The sequence below is a fragment of the Paralichthys olivaceus genome, chromosome 8 (genome assembly GCF_024713975.1).
Source record: "Paralichthys olivaceus isolate ysfri-2021 chromosome 8, ASM2471397v2, whole genome shotgun sequence".
NCBI lineage: Eukaryota > Metazoa > Chordata > Actinopteri > Pleuronectiformes > Paralichthyidae > Paralichthys > Paralichthys olivaceus.
The window spans coordinates 13224567-13244623 of record NC_091100.1 but is presented as its reverse complement, the minus strand read 5'-3'; the positions used below and the strand labels follow the sequence as shown (position 1 = coordinate 13244623).

General features: G+C 41.2%; 1 protein-coding gene across 15 annotated transcripts in view; it reads right to left on the bottom strand.

The window, feature by feature from the left end:
• Positions 1-20057, bottom strand: part of ptprdb (protein tyrosine phosphatase receptor type Db) — a 145263-nt gene that overhangs the window by 20851 nt on the left and 104355 nt on the right. For 5 of the 15 annotated variants that reach the window (XM_069530207.1, XM_069530211.1, XM_069530214.1 and 2 more), the window contains 21 exons: positions 18106-18123; positions 16342-16452; positions 15293-15304; positions 14496-14765; positions 13590-13699; positions 12462-12659; positions 11965-12090; positions 11713-11860; positions 11468-11613; positions 11048-11192; positions 9948-10250; positions 8602-8795; positions 7766-7792; positions 7137-7254; positions 6200-6787; positions 5713-5807; positions 4567-4823; positions 2671-2761; positions 1954-2178; positions 1651-1811; positions 769-780 (listed from right to left, as the gene is read on the bottom strand). In XM_069530207.1, coding sequence (XP_069386308.1) covers positions 769-780; positions 1651-1811; positions 1954-2178; positions 2671-2761; positions 4567-4823; positions 5713-5807; positions 6200-6787; positions 7137-7254; positions 7766-7792; positions 8602-8795; positions 9948-10250; positions 11048-11192; positions 11468-11613; positions 11713-11860; positions 11965-12090; positions 12462-12659; positions 13590-13699; positions 14496-14765; positions 15293-15304; positions 16342-16452; positions 18106-18123 — 3355 coding nt within the window. The remainder of the gene's footprint in view (positions 1-768; positions 781-1650; positions 1812-1953; positions 2179-2670; positions 2762-4566; positions 4824-5712; positions 5808-6199; positions 6788-7136; positions 7255-7765; positions 7793-8601; positions 8796-9947; positions 10251-11047; positions 11193-11467; positions 11614-11712; positions 11861-11964; positions 12091-12461; positions 12660-13589; positions 13700-14495; positions 14766-15292; positions 15305-16341; positions 16453-18105; positions 18124-20057) is intronic. The other 10 variants (XM_069530209.1, XM_069530218.1, XM_069530210.1 and 7 more) reach the window with 6 other exon arrangements.

Below are 20057 nucleotides of genomic sequence, written 5' to 3'. Positions count from 1 at the left end.
ACTTAAGTGACATTGTTGATCAAGACAACATCAACAACAATTGATTTTCCAGTATGGGGTTCTGTGTACTGAGTCGAGCTTCACCAAACTTTGAACAAACAGGTGAACAGCTCTTTGTGCAGCAGCGGTGGTGCAGCTTCAGGGTTCTGTGGATTGAGTCCAGCAGCAGGTCTTTACTTGTTGTGGCTCGATTACTGCAGGTTATTTTTTACAGCTTCACAAAGAAAATCTACAACCAGCATCACCACAGGCCAAACAAACAGCCCATTCCAAACAGGCAGTTTTAGAACACTGCACTAGTTGTACTTAATTGACCACGTACTATGAAAGTTAAACGTAACTTAAACATTCAGAGGGATAGCTGTGATTCTGAGGAATTAGCTGTAGTGTTGCAGCTTTCTCTATGCTAATAACTGGCTCATTGTCTGACGGTCTGTTTTTGTTTAAAGTCTCCTCTGGAGTTAAACGTGACATTAAAAGCAATCAAAGTGAAAAACCTCCTGCAGTGCAGTGGACACTGTTAATTACCCTGAATATTTTCAGTGTACTTATATGCCTGCATCAATTATCCAGTGCACTGGCTAAATCATACACCTTCCAGTGTGCAATTTATCCAATTCACTCTATGCCACTACGCAGTCATTAAAGAAACATCATGGTAATCCTTGCTCTATTGGGATCTATTACACAGAGTATTATTTGCAAAGGCTTTTCAAGGAAAATAGCCCTTTAGGGCAGAGAAAATGCTAATAAGTAGTGTTTGTTTACCTGTCAGGTTTGCTGGATCCAAACAGGGACAGGGGCAGATAAAAGAACAGACAGGGATGAATAACATTAGTGTCCAATCAAAAAACATCAGCTGAAACAAAGCTGAACTGATCATTCTTTCTATACTTCTCATTAAAAATAATCACTTTTTTATTCATTATGTTAAATATATAAAACAGTCCCTCCTGTGGACACACGGATGAGCCGTGCATATAAATCTAAATGAGAAAAAAACTGAATCCCCACACAAACACCACCTACGTATTATCACCTCTTTATATACAGTCTATGATTATCACCCAGCACATCCTCACACTGTGACATCCACTCCATAATAACACACTGCAGACCTATCACAAAGTGCAATTCAGCTACAAGTGAGACATTAATGGCTGTGGACCACCACAGGTTACACTGGGCCTTATGAACTTGAGATTATTACCATCAAGGTTGACAGTTTTGTTATGCTACATCAGCCACAGCAATTATTCATGTGCATTAACGAAGCTGATTATCATGATGATCGTTAACATGAATAATGCTGATGGTTGATAATGGGATCTTCCCTTGTCTGCCCTGTTGGTTTCCTGTGTATTGATTTAAAAGCAAGTTACACAGACAACTTCTAAAAATGCTAAATTCACCAATGATGAGTAACAGATTGGGATGTTAATTACCCTGTTGTCTCAGTGCAGAGGAGCAATAAATATACTTTAATGTTATGTGTATGTTCCATAAATAATGTAGACACATCATTCTGTCTATCTATTCTTGTCTGAGCCAAGAAAGAGTGTGTATCCAGAATATTTCTGTTTCCCTCCACAGGGGGCTGGAGGTGGCAAAGGCCCAAGTGTAAGACTTTGAGTTTGACTTTGTCCTTACCTCTTGAAGAGAAGAATGGCGATGACAATGCAGACGATGAAGATGACAGCCAGCACAGGCCCCACCACCCACAGCAGCCCCTCCTCTTCATCAACTATTGGCTTTGGGTCCACATCCAGTGACGTAACAGGGTCAGAATAAGGGCTAGTGGCAAACATGGTCTGCAGGAAGACATGGTTTGATTCTAAATTTGACTTTAGATGATATGTGTATATGTGTATATGTCTGTGTGTGTGTGTGTGTGTGTGTGTGTGTGTATGTGTGTGTGTGTGTGTGTGTGTGTGTGTGCGTGTTTTTACTCACATTCTCAGAAAGGTCGAGCAGTGCGAGCACAAAGAACACATACTCCTGTCCGTTCTGCAGTGGACGGTTGCGGAAGTCACCATAGTTTCGTCCATCACCTAGTGTGAACTCCAGTGGGAGGGTCTTAAAGTGGGCAGTGACATAGGCTCTGGGATCTGATTGGCCAGCCTGTCTGCGGATGCGAAGGGCATGACTGATACTCGTCCTGTTGATCTCTTTTAGGAGCTGAGAGGAAAGAAATTGAAAAGTTGACACGGAGGAAGAAAAGATCAAGGGGGGCTGGCAGAAGTCATAATAATGTGGAGTATTAATAGATACTACTGTACAATTCAACAATAAATGTATCTTATCCATCAAAAGCAATTAAGTCCTATTTTCTGCAGTTGTAATATTTTCATTTTAGTGACTGTATTCCTTAGCTTATGGGCGTTATGGTGCATTATCATCTGAGTGCAACTTACTTCATCATCAACCAAATTGCTACTGCTTTACACAGTGGGTGCCATAAAGAAGTCTTTAAAAAAGGGAATTAAATGGAATATGAAAATAGTGTTTTGAACAGACAACGCTTGGCCAGTCAGCTTCAGCCAAGACATAATCTTGTTTACCAAGCTGTGTTATAGGACTAAGCCTCTACATTTCCTCATCATATTTAGTTCTGACAATCTCTATTTCTCTTTATTTAGCTATATATTGGTTTCAGACTCCAGGTCTTACCTCATCCATGTTCATCTGATCAGGCTCCTCCCAGGGATTCAGGAACTTCCCTCTCTGCTTCTTCAGTGGCAACACCACCACGTAATAACCCCTGAAACACAGCATGCATGCACTGACTTCGAGACTCAAAGAAATAAACCATCAACAAGACATTTCTTCAACGTTTAAGCTCCTGGAAAACACCAATTCTCTGACAATCGCAGGAACTGATATTTTTAGGAAAAAACAGTAGATCTGAGCAGTTGTGGTTCAGGAGATAGAGCAGGTTTTCAAAGAATCTTATTGTCATGTGGTTCAGTGACTACTGCTCAGAGGCTAAGCAGGCTTCACTGTGGCACATTCAGAAAGGTTTTATGGTGTTCATTTAAACTTAAATCAAGATGTGGCAAGCAACAGAAAATATTGGAGCCCTACTCTTGTCTTTGTCTACCATCCACCAAACAACTGACCAGGTAAAAAAGTAAAAATCACCCCCCTGCACCCATAAATATTGTAGCCTAAATAAATAATTGCCAATATATGCTGAATATTAATTTTGGCTCCTACAGCTGGTTTTATCTCCGGCTACCGTCCACATATTCACATGTCACTGACTAGCTTTAATTCCTGAAAGTTAGAACTGAAGATTGATACTGGTCTCATGTCTGTACAGTTAATGTGAATACACCCCCTGCAGCCTCTTAAATTAGCATTTATATCCTACTAGAAACAGATGGGAAAGCTAACATTTATTTTACTTAATTTAGTTGTTTAATTACTGACCTTGAAGGCAGTTTTCGTTACCTTCAGACAGAGCTTGTTGTTTCAAGTGCCAGGCTCAGTTAACAGGCTGCGGGCAGATGCTTCATATTTCCGTACAAACACAAGAGTGAAATCAGTCTTCTCATAAGTCAAACAGTGTGGTTGGTTTTGGAACATGGAGCCATGTCTGAAGCTGTGTGTGAAACACAGACACTAATATCACTGGAGTTTTCAGTTGCAGTCAGGGCACAGACACCAAAATCCACCATGTGTCCTCACAAGATGACTCACTCCATTGCTCCGTGTTGATACTAATGCGTTCGCTGAGCTGACTGTGTGGTGTGGTACGGTAGAAAGTATTTTCCTTTAGATCCAATGTGAGAAAATGTGAGCCTGTATCAAAAAACATAAAATTATATGTGCTTGAATCTGGCAATTTTAGATTTAAGCTGCTTTCAGAAATTACACAGAAATTTTCCAGAGGGGCTTAATGTGAGAACACAAATGTATGAGTCAGTTGCTCTGGACATTACTTGGAACTTTTCCTGCCATCCCCCTGGTGACATGTCTAGGAAATGTCTCTAACACGCAACAGACGCAAACTGAAAAAATCTAAAGAGTACAACTATCTTGGGATGAGAAAGAGGTGCAATACACAAACAAGACACAGACGAACTTGAGTCAACTTGAAAAGCCAGTGAGATTAGTTTTTGTTACTGTATTGGACAAAGTCACCTAAGCAGTAAATAGTGAAAATTCTTCCCTATAACACTTCTGAGGCGACAGAGACAAACTACAGGACAGTGGCTGTGAGCTGAATGCTGAGTGATTCTGCGGGACCACTTCCTCTTGGTGTCAATATTTGTTCTTGGGTATAAAAGGCAGATAAGATTATCAGCTTTGTGCTTTCATTTGGCCGAGCGTGGGAGTTCTCAGACTTAATTGCTTTGCTGCCAACTCAGATAAATCACTCCTGATAGACCAATACAGTAAATGAAGAGCATCATTAGCAGCAAATAGTGAAATTACCTCAAAGAGTACAGAACAATTTGATGACAACCATATTGTAGCCAACTCTGCAACAGACACACGCCTATTCATTCAATTAAACCAACATTTTCACAAACATCCATCACTCTTGTCTTCCATCTCTACCTGACTTTAGCCGTGGTCTGCACGGTCGGTAGCTGCACGGTCACCATGCCGTCTGCGTTGGTTTTCCCCACCACGGTGGGCTTGGTCTTGAGGATGTCAGGGGCCGTGGTGGCGGTGACGCGGTGCTGCAGGCCCCCGGCGCTGTTGGCCCGGTTGGTGAGAAGAAAGGAGTACTGAGTGTTGGGCTCCAGGCCAGTGATCAGCTTCTGAGTCTGTTTTCCATCCACTTCAACGGACTGGCCCTTTCCATACAGGATCTGTACACATCACAAAAAGAAACTTAATGCTCTGCAGGCTAAAACACACAATACAGCAGAAACAACAGACTCTTGTTTGTAACTGATTATAGCAATTGATTCTTTTATTTACCTCCAAAGAGAGAACCAGACATTTCTATGAGCTATTATCAAATATTATCCTATGCTTTACTTCTACCTGTTTTATACACATATGTTTCCTTTAGCATGAAGGCTTCCCCAACATGCTTTAGATGCTGCTTGATGTTAATGCAAACTACAAACTATTTACTATAAAACTAAAAAGCCTGACAGCAGTTCAAAGAGCCTAATCCATTCATATCTCTGCAGGCTGTACCAGTCATCAAGAAAAGTTGAGTTCTAGAAAAAGCAGTTTGACACTAAGAAAACAACTTCTTATGCTGAAATGACCATGAATGTTATTTATTTAATAGTAGCTACAACATTTGAGACCTGGCTGTTATTTTAATTAAACTCTATAATCTAATAACTGTCAGGGAATTTGATCTTTTAATACCTTTCATAATGCATATGAGGAAAGTTTAAGAATTGGAATGGATTAGTTTAGGATGTTTTATCTTTTGTGCCATCCTGTGTTTGGCATTGGGTTAAGATGAAGCCTGAGACGGTCTCCATTCAGAGGAAATAACAAAAACAATCTTGACATGACTTCTAGTGACTTTGTGATCCGCTCCCTCCCATGTGGTAAAATATTGAGCTGTTTCAATTATACTTCAAGTGTAGATTGGACCAAAAGTCTTTGTTGACAGCTCTACATTGTAATAAACTCCTTTGCTGAAGTAAAGACAACTGAGTTTCATCAAGTAAAAAATGTTGGAATTTCTTTTCTTCATCGACTAAATTTAACTGAAGTGCAGAGTCTACTTACGGTGAATGGCTGTGCAGGGTTCTTGTCTCGGATCTCCCAGGAGAGAAGGACAGAGTTCTTCATGGCTGCTTTTACTCTGAAGTTGGTTGCAAAAACTAAGGTACAACAAAAATAGAAGAAAGAAACAAAAACCCTGAATATCATTTCACAGTCTCATTTAATCTCTGTGCTGAAACACAGTGACCTTACCTGCATACCATTCTTAAGTGCCAGTCTCAAGTTAGCTATCTGTCCTTACACAGTGAGTGTGACTGGACAGGGACACTTAAACCCAAGACTCTTACCTTGATTTGGGAAAATGACGTTGGGATTAAGACTACAGTGACAAGACAACGAAAAAGGACACTTAAGATGTTGCCATCAGGCGTTGTGTGTCTGAGTGTGTGTGAAAGTGGGGCAATATGTGCACAGTTGTGCGGTTAGGGAAGCATGTCTTGCATCCTGAGCAATGGAGATGGGTTGTTAGCAACTTGAGTGTGAGTCATACCTTGGTCCAGCCGCTGCGTCCTAAACTGGACACCAGGGCTGTACGGCCCAGGGCCGACAGCTGTGAACGCGCACACCCTGACATCATACACAGTATCGGCACTCAGAGCCTCCAACAACACACTCGACCCTGGAGCGGGCACCATAACTTCAGAGGCGTTCCCTCGACTGTTTATATCTTTATACAGCACAGAGAACTGTGTGATTTTCCCGTTTTGCTCAATTAGTGGGACTGATTTCCATGTTAGCCTGAGAGAGGTGGCAGAGGCCTCATCAGAGTTTATATTTTCTGGGTATCCACTTGGGGCATCCTCAGGAGTAGTCACCTCCTTTACCGCCTCCTCCCCGTAGCCCATTTTGTTTCGGGCAGAAAGTTTGAACACATAGTTTGCTCCCTTGTGGATGTCGTGGGCTGTGTAGCGGTTCTCCTTAGTGGGAAACTCCACCACCGTGAAAGGGAGGACATCAATGCGGCCAAAGGTGAGGCGGTACCCGAGGAGCGCAGTGGGTGGGTTTGGGGGAGGGTGCCACTGAAGGAGAGCAGTACCTAAATCAGTGGCACTCACCAACAGTTTGGGCTTCTCAGGCACTAGAGAGGGACACAGAGGGAAAGGACAGAGAGAATGATGAAGAAGAGATGATTAGGGAGAAACTTTAAAGCACAATCTTCATAATCTCAAGCAAAACTGCAAAAATATGGTTCAAAAGTGGATTTTTATGACCAGAACAACATGTGATAGAGTGAGAAATAAACCACTTCAGCGATTCCATGGCCTTTAATGATGATTACCTCACCAAGGAGGCTAGGTTTTTATCTGCTTTTGTCTGTAAGTTAGCAGGATCACACAATAATTACTGGACAGAAGTATGCAGTATGGATCGTTTTAGCTTCTGTAGCTCTATGTTTTTGGTACAAGACTTTGAGTGGACACACTTACGTGGCAGGGCAGTGCAGACTGTAACAGGTTTGCTGCGAGCACCATCGCCTTTGGCAGTGTAAGCCCCCACTGATACTGAGTAGCCAGTGTCTGCCTGCAGGTCTCCAAGAACGACGTCCTGCAGGACAACAAAATGCAATCAGCTGCACCGTCACTGACACAGATACGTTGCTGGTCTGTGTGCCTTATTCTTTTTTTACAGTCAGGCCTGGTATTGAATTCTAATTTTATTTGTCTTTCTTTCATTATTCACCTAGCAGCTGCTTTGGGGAAATTATCAAGAGATTTGGCATTATCTTAGAATTCAAAACAACCCTTAAATGATCTCAACAAAAAATAAGTTATCATTCCCCACACAAACTGTAATTTAACTAAATATACACTCAAAACTAATTTACATTATCAATATCTACAAACTGCTCATATCTTTAGTACTTTCCCAGGGTCCTTCATTAAAAATCTCACAGAACAACATTGGAAAAAAAGGACCTCCTGCTGGGTCTTCCGGTTTTTAAGCCCTCCCTCTGGTCCAGGGAGATTTTAAAGCTATGGTCTCTTAAGTATGGCTCATCTACTCGCCATGCTTTGTTATTAGTACTAAATGATAGCTTAAAGAAAGGTTTACTCACATATTCAGTTGAGTCATCGTATTCCCACTGAAAGATGGTGCAGCACAGAGAAAAGACATAAAAAGGAGAGAAACACACAAATCTTAATATTTGGGATAAAATCATAATCATAAAATCATAATAATAAAAAGACATTTTGCATGTAATGAGTTTTATAGCCAAAGAACATTGACCAGTTTGAAATGATCAGCTGTATTGTGCAGCTAGCCTATAAAAAGATATATAGTTCATTATCTATCCTGGACAGAAATAGTATAATGACTTGACCATACGATCTAAAGGCCAGAACGTCACTACAGCCAAGAGCTGATTAGCTGAATGGCATAAAGAATAGAAATAGCATCCGTACAAAAACTGAAGTATAAAAACAGATATTACAGGTTTATTGAGCTTTATATGCGTTGATGAGCTGCTCTGTTTTCTAGTCTTTATTCTGAGCTAATCAAATAGGCCTAAGTTTTAATTTATTTACTCAATCCAAACAATTAATTAAACAATTGAAATTATAATTTCTAATTCCTATTACTTTTAAATAATTTTGGCACAATCATGAGTCGTAAACGAAGCTGATATGGAAGATTGCTGCACCATGTGTTTTGCAGCCGTACAGACAAAGAGTGAGAGAATAAAATCTGGCAAGCTGTTAATCATATCTACAGGAATAACCAGATGGCCACATGCTGGCTCTCTCATCTGAAAAATATATTTATATAAGCTCTGTTGGCAGAAAACTTGCCTTAGTTAAACAAAAGTTCACAAAATACATTGAGGTACAATAAAATATATCCTTGAGTATAATTTGACGTTTAATTAGAGAGTATATATGTTAGTGTTACCTGCGAGTCCTCCATGAGGATGTCCTTGATGAAGGGCTGTCCCTGAGGCTCGCCGTAGTTCATCCTCACAAAGTGGACTTGGTAGCCTCTGATCTGACCGTGCTGCCGTTCGGGTGCCGGTGCTCGCCATTTCACCCTAATGGCCGAGGCGTTCACAGTTTCTGCCTCAACTCCTCGTGGAGGACCACTTGGAACTAAAAATGCATTTTGGGGATAGAGGTCAAGGGTCACAGATGATGGGCACTCAATCATCTAATGTAAAGGCCATTTTTTTTCTCATCAAAAATAGATTGGTTTTAGGGGCAGATATAAAAAAAATACTCAAAAGCTAAAAAATGTTTAAAAATACAACCCTCCAAAAAGTCTAAAACTTCTCTGAAGACTTGGGAAAAAGTCAAAATAGTAGGAAAAAAATATGAGAGTGCTTGAGGAAAAACATGGAATAAAAAAGCAGTGGAGGATAAGAAGCAAATGTAGAGGAAGATAAGAATGGCAGATAGAAAAGGATTTGTTGCCAGGAGCAGATTAACAGTGGCAGGCAGTCAAAGAGAAAATACTGTTATCAACACAAAAGAAAAAAAACCTCTCTCTTGTGCTGCCAAGAACCACACTACTCTTAAAAAGAAAAAAAAAACACTGAGAGGACAAAATACTCCAGCCACCTCTTGGTATCTGACTGACCCACGCATGAGCACTCTTAGGAAGCTGAAGTCGGGAAAAAATTCTTAGTGGAGAGCTTGTGATAAAGAGCTTTTAACCATGAATATATAAAAAAAACCACAAATTGCTGTAGGCACAATAAAATACATTGATTAAAAGTTAGCGAGTCAAATAGTGGTCAAGGAGTTGGAGGGGCGGAGAGTCAGTAAGAAAAGCCAAGGTGAGGAAAGGCCAAGGTACAGCCACAGCCAAAGGGTTTGTTTAGGTATTTGTGTTAGTGGGGAATATTGTTATGTTAAAACTGGGAAATCCCAACCGCCACTTTTCCCAAAGATTTTAGGAGAGCGGGGAAAGTTTGGGGAAAAAAGAGACTGATAAAAAAGAGGATAAAAATGGCTGTTGGAGAAAAAAGGGTTGTGAGAGAAAGCAGTGGTAGAGGGGTGTAGCAGGAGGAGGTTTTCCAGTTGTTTCTGCTGGATATGAAGGAATAAAGGAGAGGTTTTCCAAAACTGGAGGGTCTGACAATGCATCATCCGCTTAGACTGCAGCTCAAGAATAGACAAAATGCTTTAACTGGCAGTGGAGGCAAGTTGGGGTTAGTTTGAGCTCATTATTGCTATGTTAGTGACCATTGTTAGTGGGGCGGACCATCCTAAGACAGGCATGGGGTTTTTTATGGAACGTACCATCCTCCTCGGTGCGGATAAGCAGCTGTAAACTTTCCGGTCCGTCCCCGGCTTCCGTCTGTGCTTGTATCGTTATGCCATACTCAGTCCATTTCTCCAGGTTTTCCAGAAGATAGGGGGAACTTTCCGGAGGGATACCGTCAACCCTTTTGGACGTTTTGTTGCCCTCCGTGGTCGAGTACTGGATGGAGTATCCGGTTATAACGCCGTTCTGAAACTCCAGGGGAGGCGGAGCCCAACTTACCAGGATGCTGGTAGAACTGGGAGTAGTGCATGTGATGTCCTGGGGAGGTGCCGATGGAACTGATCGGCCAGTTTCGAGGAAGCACAGCAGGGGGTGGGTTGGTTTGTTCGGGTAAATGTTATTTGGTTGTGTGTGCGCGAATCGTTATTGTTGGGTGGAGAAGTGAGGGAGTGAGGTTTGCCGTGGAGGAATGGGGATGAAATTGAGCAGACGAGAGACAGAGAACAGAAGACAAAGAAACATAAAATGAAAACAAAACACTGGAGAACTGAAGACACGTACGAAAAAAAATGACCCTGCGACTAGAAAGCAAGATGGCCGAACAAAGATACTGATGATGGGCGCCAACTTCTGCTCTGGTTGTTTAATGAAAACGAATGAATGGCTTAAAGAGAGGCAGTACAACAACACTGACTAACCTTTAACACACAGACATACCTTCCAATAACTTACTTGTCCTTACAGCCTACCCAAGCCTCAGAGCTTGATCCACAACCGCTCGCTTACCTTGTTTTTTCTGAATCTCTCACAGACCTCAGGTTGATAACCAGCAAATCAAATTTTGCTCTCAGTTATAATAGGTTTGCTTTGTAATGCATATGCAGAAATAATAAGTTCTGGGTGTAATCCGGTATCAGTTATCTGCTGGTATTAAATCTGAGTTCAGTTTAAGTCTAGATTCATTACGGTCTCTTTTGTGACAATGCAAAAATTTAGTATTAAATTACACAGATTGTGGTTCTTTTTTATTTTTTTGCTTCAGTTTTCATTTTCGCGTTGTCACATTGAAACCTCTCTCTCAAACTCACGAAGCACACACACACTCGCACACAGAATCATGTGCAGTTCGACCTACGCGTCTGCGGAGTTTCGATGGACACTTCGTTGGTATACGCCCCAATTCCGTGCCTGCTTTTGGCGGCCAGCTGGAAAGTGTAGGTGGAGAAAGGCTTCAGGTTCTTCAGCAGGTGGGAGGTGGTCGGCTCAAAGCTCATTTTCTTCTGAAGACAACAGGGAGAAGTCAGTGTGTGAGAAAAACTAAAGAAAAAGTTTGCATCACCTACACTATGTTTAAAAAGCAGCGTTGACTTTTCAGTTCACTTTTGATATCAACATCAATTCATCTTTCGTATGCGCGACCATCCGTCCAGTTTCACATCTGTCCTTTTAATCTGTTATCATCCATCTGACCACACCAGAATTTATTAGCCCAGCCAAACAGTCCTCCCAGCCACCAATCAAAAGTGATAAATGATGTCCCACACTTTATTCGTACCTCCTCTGAGTCATCGGATCGTCTGTAGACCAGTTCATACCCTGTGATCTGGTTGTCAGGGCCACCTTGGGGTGGGGCCACCCAGGACAACAGGATACTGGTCTCAGACTTGGCCTCACCCTTAAATTCTGAAGGTTGGGATGGAACTGTTGTATGGGGAGAAAAAGGAGAAAAGACATCGCATATGTATTTTCTGTCTTTACTTTGATGCTTGCAGTAGGATGAGTACAAACATTTTCTCTCACCTCCAGTCTTGGCTATAATCTGCAGGTCCTGGGACAGGGGTCCGTCTCCTACAGAGGTGAAGGCCAGCACTCTGATGTAATACGTCTTGTTGGGGGTCAAACCCTGGATGGTGATGAAGTTGGCGCTGCGCACCATCTGTTTCTCCCACTGCACAGACACAGACATGAATATAAGTCAACACATAGATGCACTCGGTTGCAACAAAAGTAATCAGAAGTAACAACAAAACAAATGAAAGCATGCACACACACCTGGTTGACTGACAGTGTGTTGTCTGAGGTGTAGTACACTCTGTAACCGACCACCTGTCCGTTTGGTTCCTCTGGTTCGTCCCAGTGGATGATTGCTGTGGTTGTGCTCAGCATACGACCCCGGACCTGCAGGGCAAACAGGGAGAACTTTAGCAACACTGTGATGATATACTGAAGATAAACAGTATTCTCTAACTTTTGCTGAAATACGTTTTTGAGCACCAAAGGCAACTGGAGGCTACAGTTTGAAAATAACATGCTGAAACCAGGATTTATGTAACACCCTGCACTATCACTCAAAATCATAGGCAGCTAATTATATTGTATCACAGCCGAGCTTGAGGTGAAGTTCATCCATGAGAAAACAAGTATAGCAGATTGATACAAGCTCTGAACAATAAAAGCAACTTGTTTTCAATCTGCATTTTTTTGAAAACCACATTTTATCACTATAAGAAAACCTCAGCTTTGTGAATTTAAAGCATCATCATCCGAACCTGTCGAGGGGGCGAGGAGGGGGCTTGCTCGGCCGTGCGAGCCTCCACCACGTCGCTGGAGGGGCCTTTGCCAATGGTGTTAACGGCTGCAACGCAAAAGTCATAGTGGGAGTAAGGGCTGAGGCCGCCCACGCTGTAGCGTGTTGTAGCAATGCCATCAATCTCTTTGTAGGGGTCGTCAGAGCCTTTGGCACGGTGCTGAAGGGGAAGAAGAAAGAGAGAAAGAATATGTGGATTTAAAGCAGCATTAGAGATCTTTGTAACTCTACTTATAGCTCTCTACGTGTATAAACATTACAGTAATACACCAATACATTCAAATACATAATGTTCTTATTTACCAACCAGGATTTATGCAAAATTCCACATATCTAAGGTAGAAATACTGTTTTTTGTGAATGAAATATTCAGTCACTGCTGTTTAAGCAGTTCATGTTTCATTTTTACATCTCAACTCATTACTCCTTGTGGGCAAATACACCAAAATTGCATTTGAACAATTTGAACAATTTGAGCAATTTTATTTCTATCAGGAGAGACAAGAGGCCCGTGACTTTGTGATTTAAGTCGTTAATAAGTATTAAGTGTTCTAGTTTTAGCCCTTTTAAGTGTAGTGTTATAAAAACCTGTGTTCACATGCACTAATGCTGTGTGGCAGGTGGTGTATACAGGGGCCCTGTGAGCTGCAATTTAAGAAAGAGTATTGAGAGTATTAAGTTGAATTGTGAGTATTTGCAATAACTGGAAGTGTTGTGAGTATTTGGTTGTGTTAGAATCATCAGAATCAGAATTTTCTTTATTGCCAAGTAAGTAACAGGTTACATACGAGGAATTTGACTTTGTGTTGGTAGGTCAATAAAAAAAAAAATAAAAAAAAACATTAAATACTTGTAATTTACACACAGTGTAGATATCCTTAATAATGTACAGAGAAGGATTTACGGTAGAGGGAAATGTACAGTACATGTATCTGAGGGCTGTGTTTTGTATGATAGTACAAGGAGTATTTAGTTGTGTTATGAGTATTTGCTGCTTGATTTCTAGTAACTGTGCATGTGTTGTTGAAGATATTTTCCCCCATTTGCATGTGTTGTGTCTATTTGCATGTGTTTAAAGTTGCAGTTGCACCTGTATGATGTAGTAGGAGACGGGCTCAGCGTTGCCAGAATCCCAGGTGAGTGTGATGCTGGTCGCAGTTCTCTCCGTCACCACAGGGATGCCAGGAGCCTTCGGCAGAGCTAAGACGGAGACAGAGAGAAAGATAAAAATGTCACACGCTATCTCTTTATATCCCTAACCCATACTGACTGAAAAAGATGGACAACAAAACGTAATGATGACAACAACTCAGAATCAGAATGATGCCATGACCGTAATCTCTATAAAACATTTAAACCCCCTGAAAAACAATTAGCAACTAAATTAGCTCGACCACCGGACAAAATGAAATCCTGTCACTTCCTATCTATTACTTCAAAGGGAGATTGAACTCGCCTTACATTGAATCCAAATTAAAAACCGTGTATGCTGACAAACTGAATACTGGCATGGTGATAACATCAAAATGGGTCACCACAGAAAACAAGTTAGAGAGAAGAAGTGTTTGTAGCAAGCATTAAATCTTAAAAGTGAAGATAGAAGGCTGTTTTCTTATTGAATTAAATATTAACATTTCTGCAAAAAAAACACAAAAAGCTAAATATCTTTCCCTTTCTTCCATTCCAATGAGGTTTTTCTTCTTCATTTAAAAATATTGTAACAAACAGAATTTAACTTTTTTCATCTTCTGAGTTCGCTATTTATTATTTACTCACTTCATTATTCACATATTCAGACTATGTATAATTAGAGCAGTCATGAAAGGGAATTACTTTATTTACTCATCATACATTTCTTTTTTCTTTTGTGATGGAAACTTTATCCTAACCCTTAACCCTTAAAAATACTTTGCTCTTTTGAATAAAGTTTGAACCAAAGTCTCACTTGACCCAAAATCCAGCCATCCCTTCTCTGCCCATATGCCCATTAACTCACCTTTCACGATAATCTGCGCCACCACCTCAATCACGCCAAGCGTCGACATGGCAACACAGGTGTAATTGTTGGACTGGCGTATGTCAGTCAGCTCAAGAACGTTGCGGCCGATGGGCATGTCGTCCTCGGGAGTCAGGTCTTCGGCTCCCAGCATCCACTTCACGTAGGGCATGGGGGAACCCACTGCCACGCAGGTGATGTTGATGTTCCCCCCTGGCATGATCTCGCTATCTGCCGGGAGGATGGAGAACCGAGGGGGGACACGACGCACTGAACCGGAAGAAGGCAGAGGGAGATAGACGATTAGAAATTCATGATGTTGCTCGGTAAGTGCAGCACAATGCATAACAATCAGAGTCTGTGCTGCTGCAGGATGATTATTATTATTTTTTTCATTGTGCCTGAGATGAAGTTTTATGGCATTAAAAGAAGACTGCGAGCATTCAGACAGTCTGATACATCACCACAAGGGAGCATGTGATATCAAAATATTTTATTCATGGTGTTTTTAGGTGTGCTCCATTAAATATTTTATGAACTGAAACACAAAAGACGCTCACAACAAAACTCACAGCAAACACACATGCACTCACAGGGGGGAAAAGGAGAAAAGAAAAAAGAAGAACTCAGGGTACAGTACATCTTCAAGGAGTTAACTGTACAGGCATGTTTAAAACCTCCAGCACCACACATAAAACAGCCAAGACACACAAACACAAGTGGTAGTTTAATGGAAGAAAAAGAAAATACTCGGGAGAGAGACTCAAAAGAGCCACACATGTCTTAACAGTACCAACCTTCTCGCAGCTCTGCAGAGGGAGGTAGGACAGAGCACAGCAGGAGGAGACGGTGGAGGAGGAGGAGAGGAGGGAAAACGGAGAAATATCAGAGAAGAGACAAGGAGAGAAAACAAGTTAGACAAAGGAGCATGGCAAGGTGACAAGAGACAGAGGAGGAAGTAAAGAGTAGAGGGAAGACAGAGATGAGGAGAGGAAAAGAGAAAGAGAAAAAAAAACAGGCCGTAATTGGCCAGTGTGTCGGTGAAAGCTTTCCACCGGTGGCTTCCTCCACAGACCGCCTGTCAAACACTTACTGAGCAGCGCCGCAAGATTCGACTGGCCCTGCGAGCACTGTTAGACGCACATCAGTGACTCTGTGCTGTTTGTGGTTTATGTGTATGTGCATGTATATATATATATATATATATATATATATACATAGACAAATGACATGCGCATATTTGTGGGTGCATCCAGTTGTGTATGTGTGTAATTGTTTTGTATCCTCAGGAGTGATGTCGGAGTCAAAAAGCATGCTACACTGTTTAAAGCTTTTTGTGTATGTGTGTGTGTGTGGAGGGGGGAGTTGAAGGGCAGACAAAGGAGCAAAAGGCCTTGAGACTTAAAATGTCTCTAAGATTCAAACATTTCGTGGGTATGAGTGTGTATGCGTGTCGGTTTCTGTATTTGTGTGTGTCTGTGAGGGTAAACAGTGCCCGAGGAAGCGAGATGCCTGTCAGATTTGGGGAGAAACACAAGTCTTAAGCAGACAATGATTTGGTTTTTTCTCCGAGGTCTAAAGGTTAAGAAGGGAGAGCAGAGAGATTAATAGCCTGAGTGAAACAGTCAGCTGCAGCCTTAACATGATGTAAAAAAGCTCTCATTGAAAAATAATTCCTGTTTTATGACTCTAAAGCTAAAGAGTTAAAAATCACAGGAGGTTTTGTTAGTGTCACAATAATACAATAAACACACATTCCTATGAGAAGATAAAAAACGTATGAAAAGATGCCCTCATAAATCTACATGTGCTAATTGGACCGTCTGGTTTTTTATCCCCCTCTTACCTCTGACATAGAGGTTAGCTGGGGTGGAATAGCGTGTCCCATCGCTGTTGGTGGCAACACACTCATACTTCCCCTGGTCTGACTCTTCGCTCATCTCTATCTGGAGGGCACCTGGATGGATGGAGGGACGGAGAGGAAGAGTATAGAAGATAGAGAAGGGAGAGAGAGGCACACAGAGAGGCAGAGAGGAAAAAAGAGCAATCACACAAAACTGGACGACATCAGATTACTAGGTCAATATAGCAACATATAAATGGTAAAAAAAAATAAACTGCAGTAAAGGGTAAATGAATCTGAGTTTTCAGCAAAAACAAAGCTGAACTCTGTATGAAGAACAAAGAGGGACTATAAAAAAGGGATCCACGTCTATAGGGAGACATTAAGAAGTTTCTACCACTGTCAGCAAGATGCTGCCTAAAACATGGGTCAGCTTCCTGATTTAGAAATGGGAAGACAACAAAAAAAACGAAAAAACAAAAGAAAAAAGCAGTGATACAAAGCCTACAAAAAAACAGAGAATGTAGTCTTCATGCCAGGCAGAAATAAACAAACCAAGCAGCCAAAACGTGGAGAAATCCAGACACAAATACAGTATTTGGAATATTCTTTGCTGAAAATCGAGATTGCAAGTTATATCAGGGAGCAAATCATATTTCAGTTTTCAAGGATAAAGATATTGCCATGGCAATAACCCTTTACGGATCCACCAATGGGATCAGGAGTGTGATGTCATTTTAAAACAATGAGGCGGTAAAGACATCAACCGACCTCCATCAAGGCCAACAGATACAAAAAAGGGAACGACATACGCAAAGCCTTGGGAAGGGACTGGTGCTTTCTCGCTCCCTGAAAATAGAAAAACTGTCAAAAAAGTCAACCAGAGGTTTTTTCAAGATGGTGTGGGATAAGGCAAAAAAGCGCCCATAAAAACTTTATCGAAAAAGTGGTTGTCTGGGGCTTTTTATCGGTAATGAGAGAGAAAAGAGGAAGAAATGGTAAAAAACCATGAAGAAAGGTGTGTGAGGGAGCTGCAGGTTTGTGTGCTTGTGTGTGTGTGTAAGCACACTAATGTCTGCAAGTGTGTCTGAGTCTTCGCCATCTGGACTTTTCAGGCTGAGCGAATAACAGCTGGGAGGGAAAACAAAACTGGGACGTTTGACTGGGCAAATTTAGACAAGGTAGAAGGCCGGGCCAAGTTCAGGTCAAGACCGGCAAAAAGAAAAAAAGAAAACCAGGTCATAGAAAATAAAAAATAAATAGAACAAAAACTAACAGAAGTAAAATTTTAAATAGTTACCTCGAACTAAGGAACTAACAAAAAAATGAAATAAAGTCATAAACACACCATGCTTTAGATCGGAAAAAGCTAAATGATGTTAAATGGATGAATACAAAAGAGAGATCACAATATGCCAAGGAAGAAAGCGATGGATTTCTGTGTTACCGATTGAGCATTGAGGCTGAGATGGAAAAATGAAAGGATGAAGAGAGGATGAAAGGCGAGAAGAAGGGGAAGTGATTAAAAGTCATAGTGTAATGAATTGCTTGCTCAATTCCAATTCCCCCCCTCTTGTACCTATGGCCTGGATCTAAAGAAGCTGGACAGGTGTGATCAATATGGCTGAGTCTTTGCGACTAAAATAAAAACCCATATTGATGAACCCATCCAGAGCTACTTTTTTAAGATCTGTGAGACAAGCAGGAACCAGGGGTTGAAAAGGAATCGGGCCACCCGTTTCATGTCGATCCTCCCAGCGGTCTTACCTCGTATGGGCGTGCCACCTGAGTGGGCAATGAATGCACGAGATTAGAGAAGGAGAAGAAGAAGAAAATGTTAGTACCACAGAAGGGGTGGGGGATTACGGGATGGAGATAGGGGTTGGGGGTTGTGGGGGGAGGGTAAAAGAATCAAATTAGAGAGAGGAGATTCAAAAATATAGATCCTTAGAGACCAAGAGGAGGAAGAGGCAATAAAAAGAGACAGAATAAGCCAGAGAAGAGAAAGACAGATACATGAGAGAGAGAGAGAGAGAGAGGGGCAGACAGTGACAGAGCTATAAGGAGATGGGTTATTGATTGGACTTCTTTGACTTGCAGCAGGGGCAGATGTGGCTGTAGGAGTAGGGTAGAGTGTTTGCTCTGCTCTCTAACAGCTGGACTCTGAACTGCCCTCAGTCTTAACCTGCTCTTGTCCTTCATGTAGATCAAAACAAGGTGTAGTCCTACAAGTAGAATGCTGCATCGATTTAAATCCTGAAACGCGAATCATCATAGATCTAAAGGAAAAATCCACTCTCCAAAACATGTACCCTAAACTCTATTTGTATTGAGTGTTTTTTTTAAATCTTTTAGATCCTGCAGGGCTATTCAGTTAAAATTCAGTTAGGTCCAGATAGAGAGACTTTCCTACACTAAAGACGTAACATTATGAGGAAAAAAAGTCGTAAATTTATGTGAATAAAGTCGGAATAATAAAAGAAAAAAGTTATAAATTCATGAAAATACAGGTGTAATATGAGAAAAAACGTCTGCATTTACAAGAATAAAGTTGTAACATTATGAGGAAATAGTCGCAAATACATGCCTGAGGAACGCTCATCAGAATTCACAGATTTGATTGGCTGAGTGGCCTCATGTGGGCTGATTTACAAAACATGCGATTATTCTGTGAGTTTATTGGGCCAGTAATAGCAGGGCCTGTTAAAATAGAAATGCTCAGTGAAATTTGATGATTCTCAATGATTTGTCAGTTATAGATCCAGATCCAGATAGATTTGTTGTCTGGGTCAGGATCTAGACAGCAGCCCACCTATTAGTGACCTCTGTTCTAGATTAACTGGCTAAAGGTAGACAATGTGGCATCAAGTCAAAATCAATCCATCTGTGCCTCAACCGAGTCTGGCAGCAGATCCCAACATCCACAGTAAATGTCAAGCAGACACACAAAACACTGTAGAGCCACAAAAAATGCTTTGTTTTTTTTGGGCTGCAACAAAATGTATATTTTTACACGCTTCAAGTGATGAAGGCAAAATACCAGGTATTAGAATACATAAACCACGCTTCGGTGTCCCAGCTTTACCTACAATTTGTTTTCATTAGTGTTTGATCTGCCTGTTTTTTTTCTCAGTAAATCTTTTGGTAAATAATGTATCAGAGGGTAGTTGAAATTGATCACACTTTCCCAGAAGCCAATGTTCTTCCTACAGATCGCAAACAAAAAAGCTTGTTTTTGTCAAGCATCAGTCACTAAGTAAAAAATGCAAAGGTTGAAAACACAAAAGCAGCAGTTAATGACATTGAAGCAGCTGGAACCAGACACTGCTTGGTTATTTTTGAATGAAAAATGATTTTTAATGATTCACTGATGTCCTTAAAACTAATGTCAATGACTCAGAGAGGTCCAGATACAGAAAATGTCCTCAAGCAAAGGAACCGCACATCATAATATCTTTCTTATTATGATGATTCACAGTCTGTGTGTATCTCATTGAAAACTGAGGGAATGCTCATTGGAATTCACAGATTTGATTGGCTGAGTGGCGTCGTGTGAGGGGATCTGGGTCTGGGTAGGACGTCGGCTGGATCCAGATTCGGACCATGGTCCACCCGTTTGTGACATCTGTCACGTTATACATGTTCAAAGGAATAAATCACTGCCAAAGTGTTTATAGCTAAAAAAAGGAAATAACCTTAATGTAAAATTACTGAATATC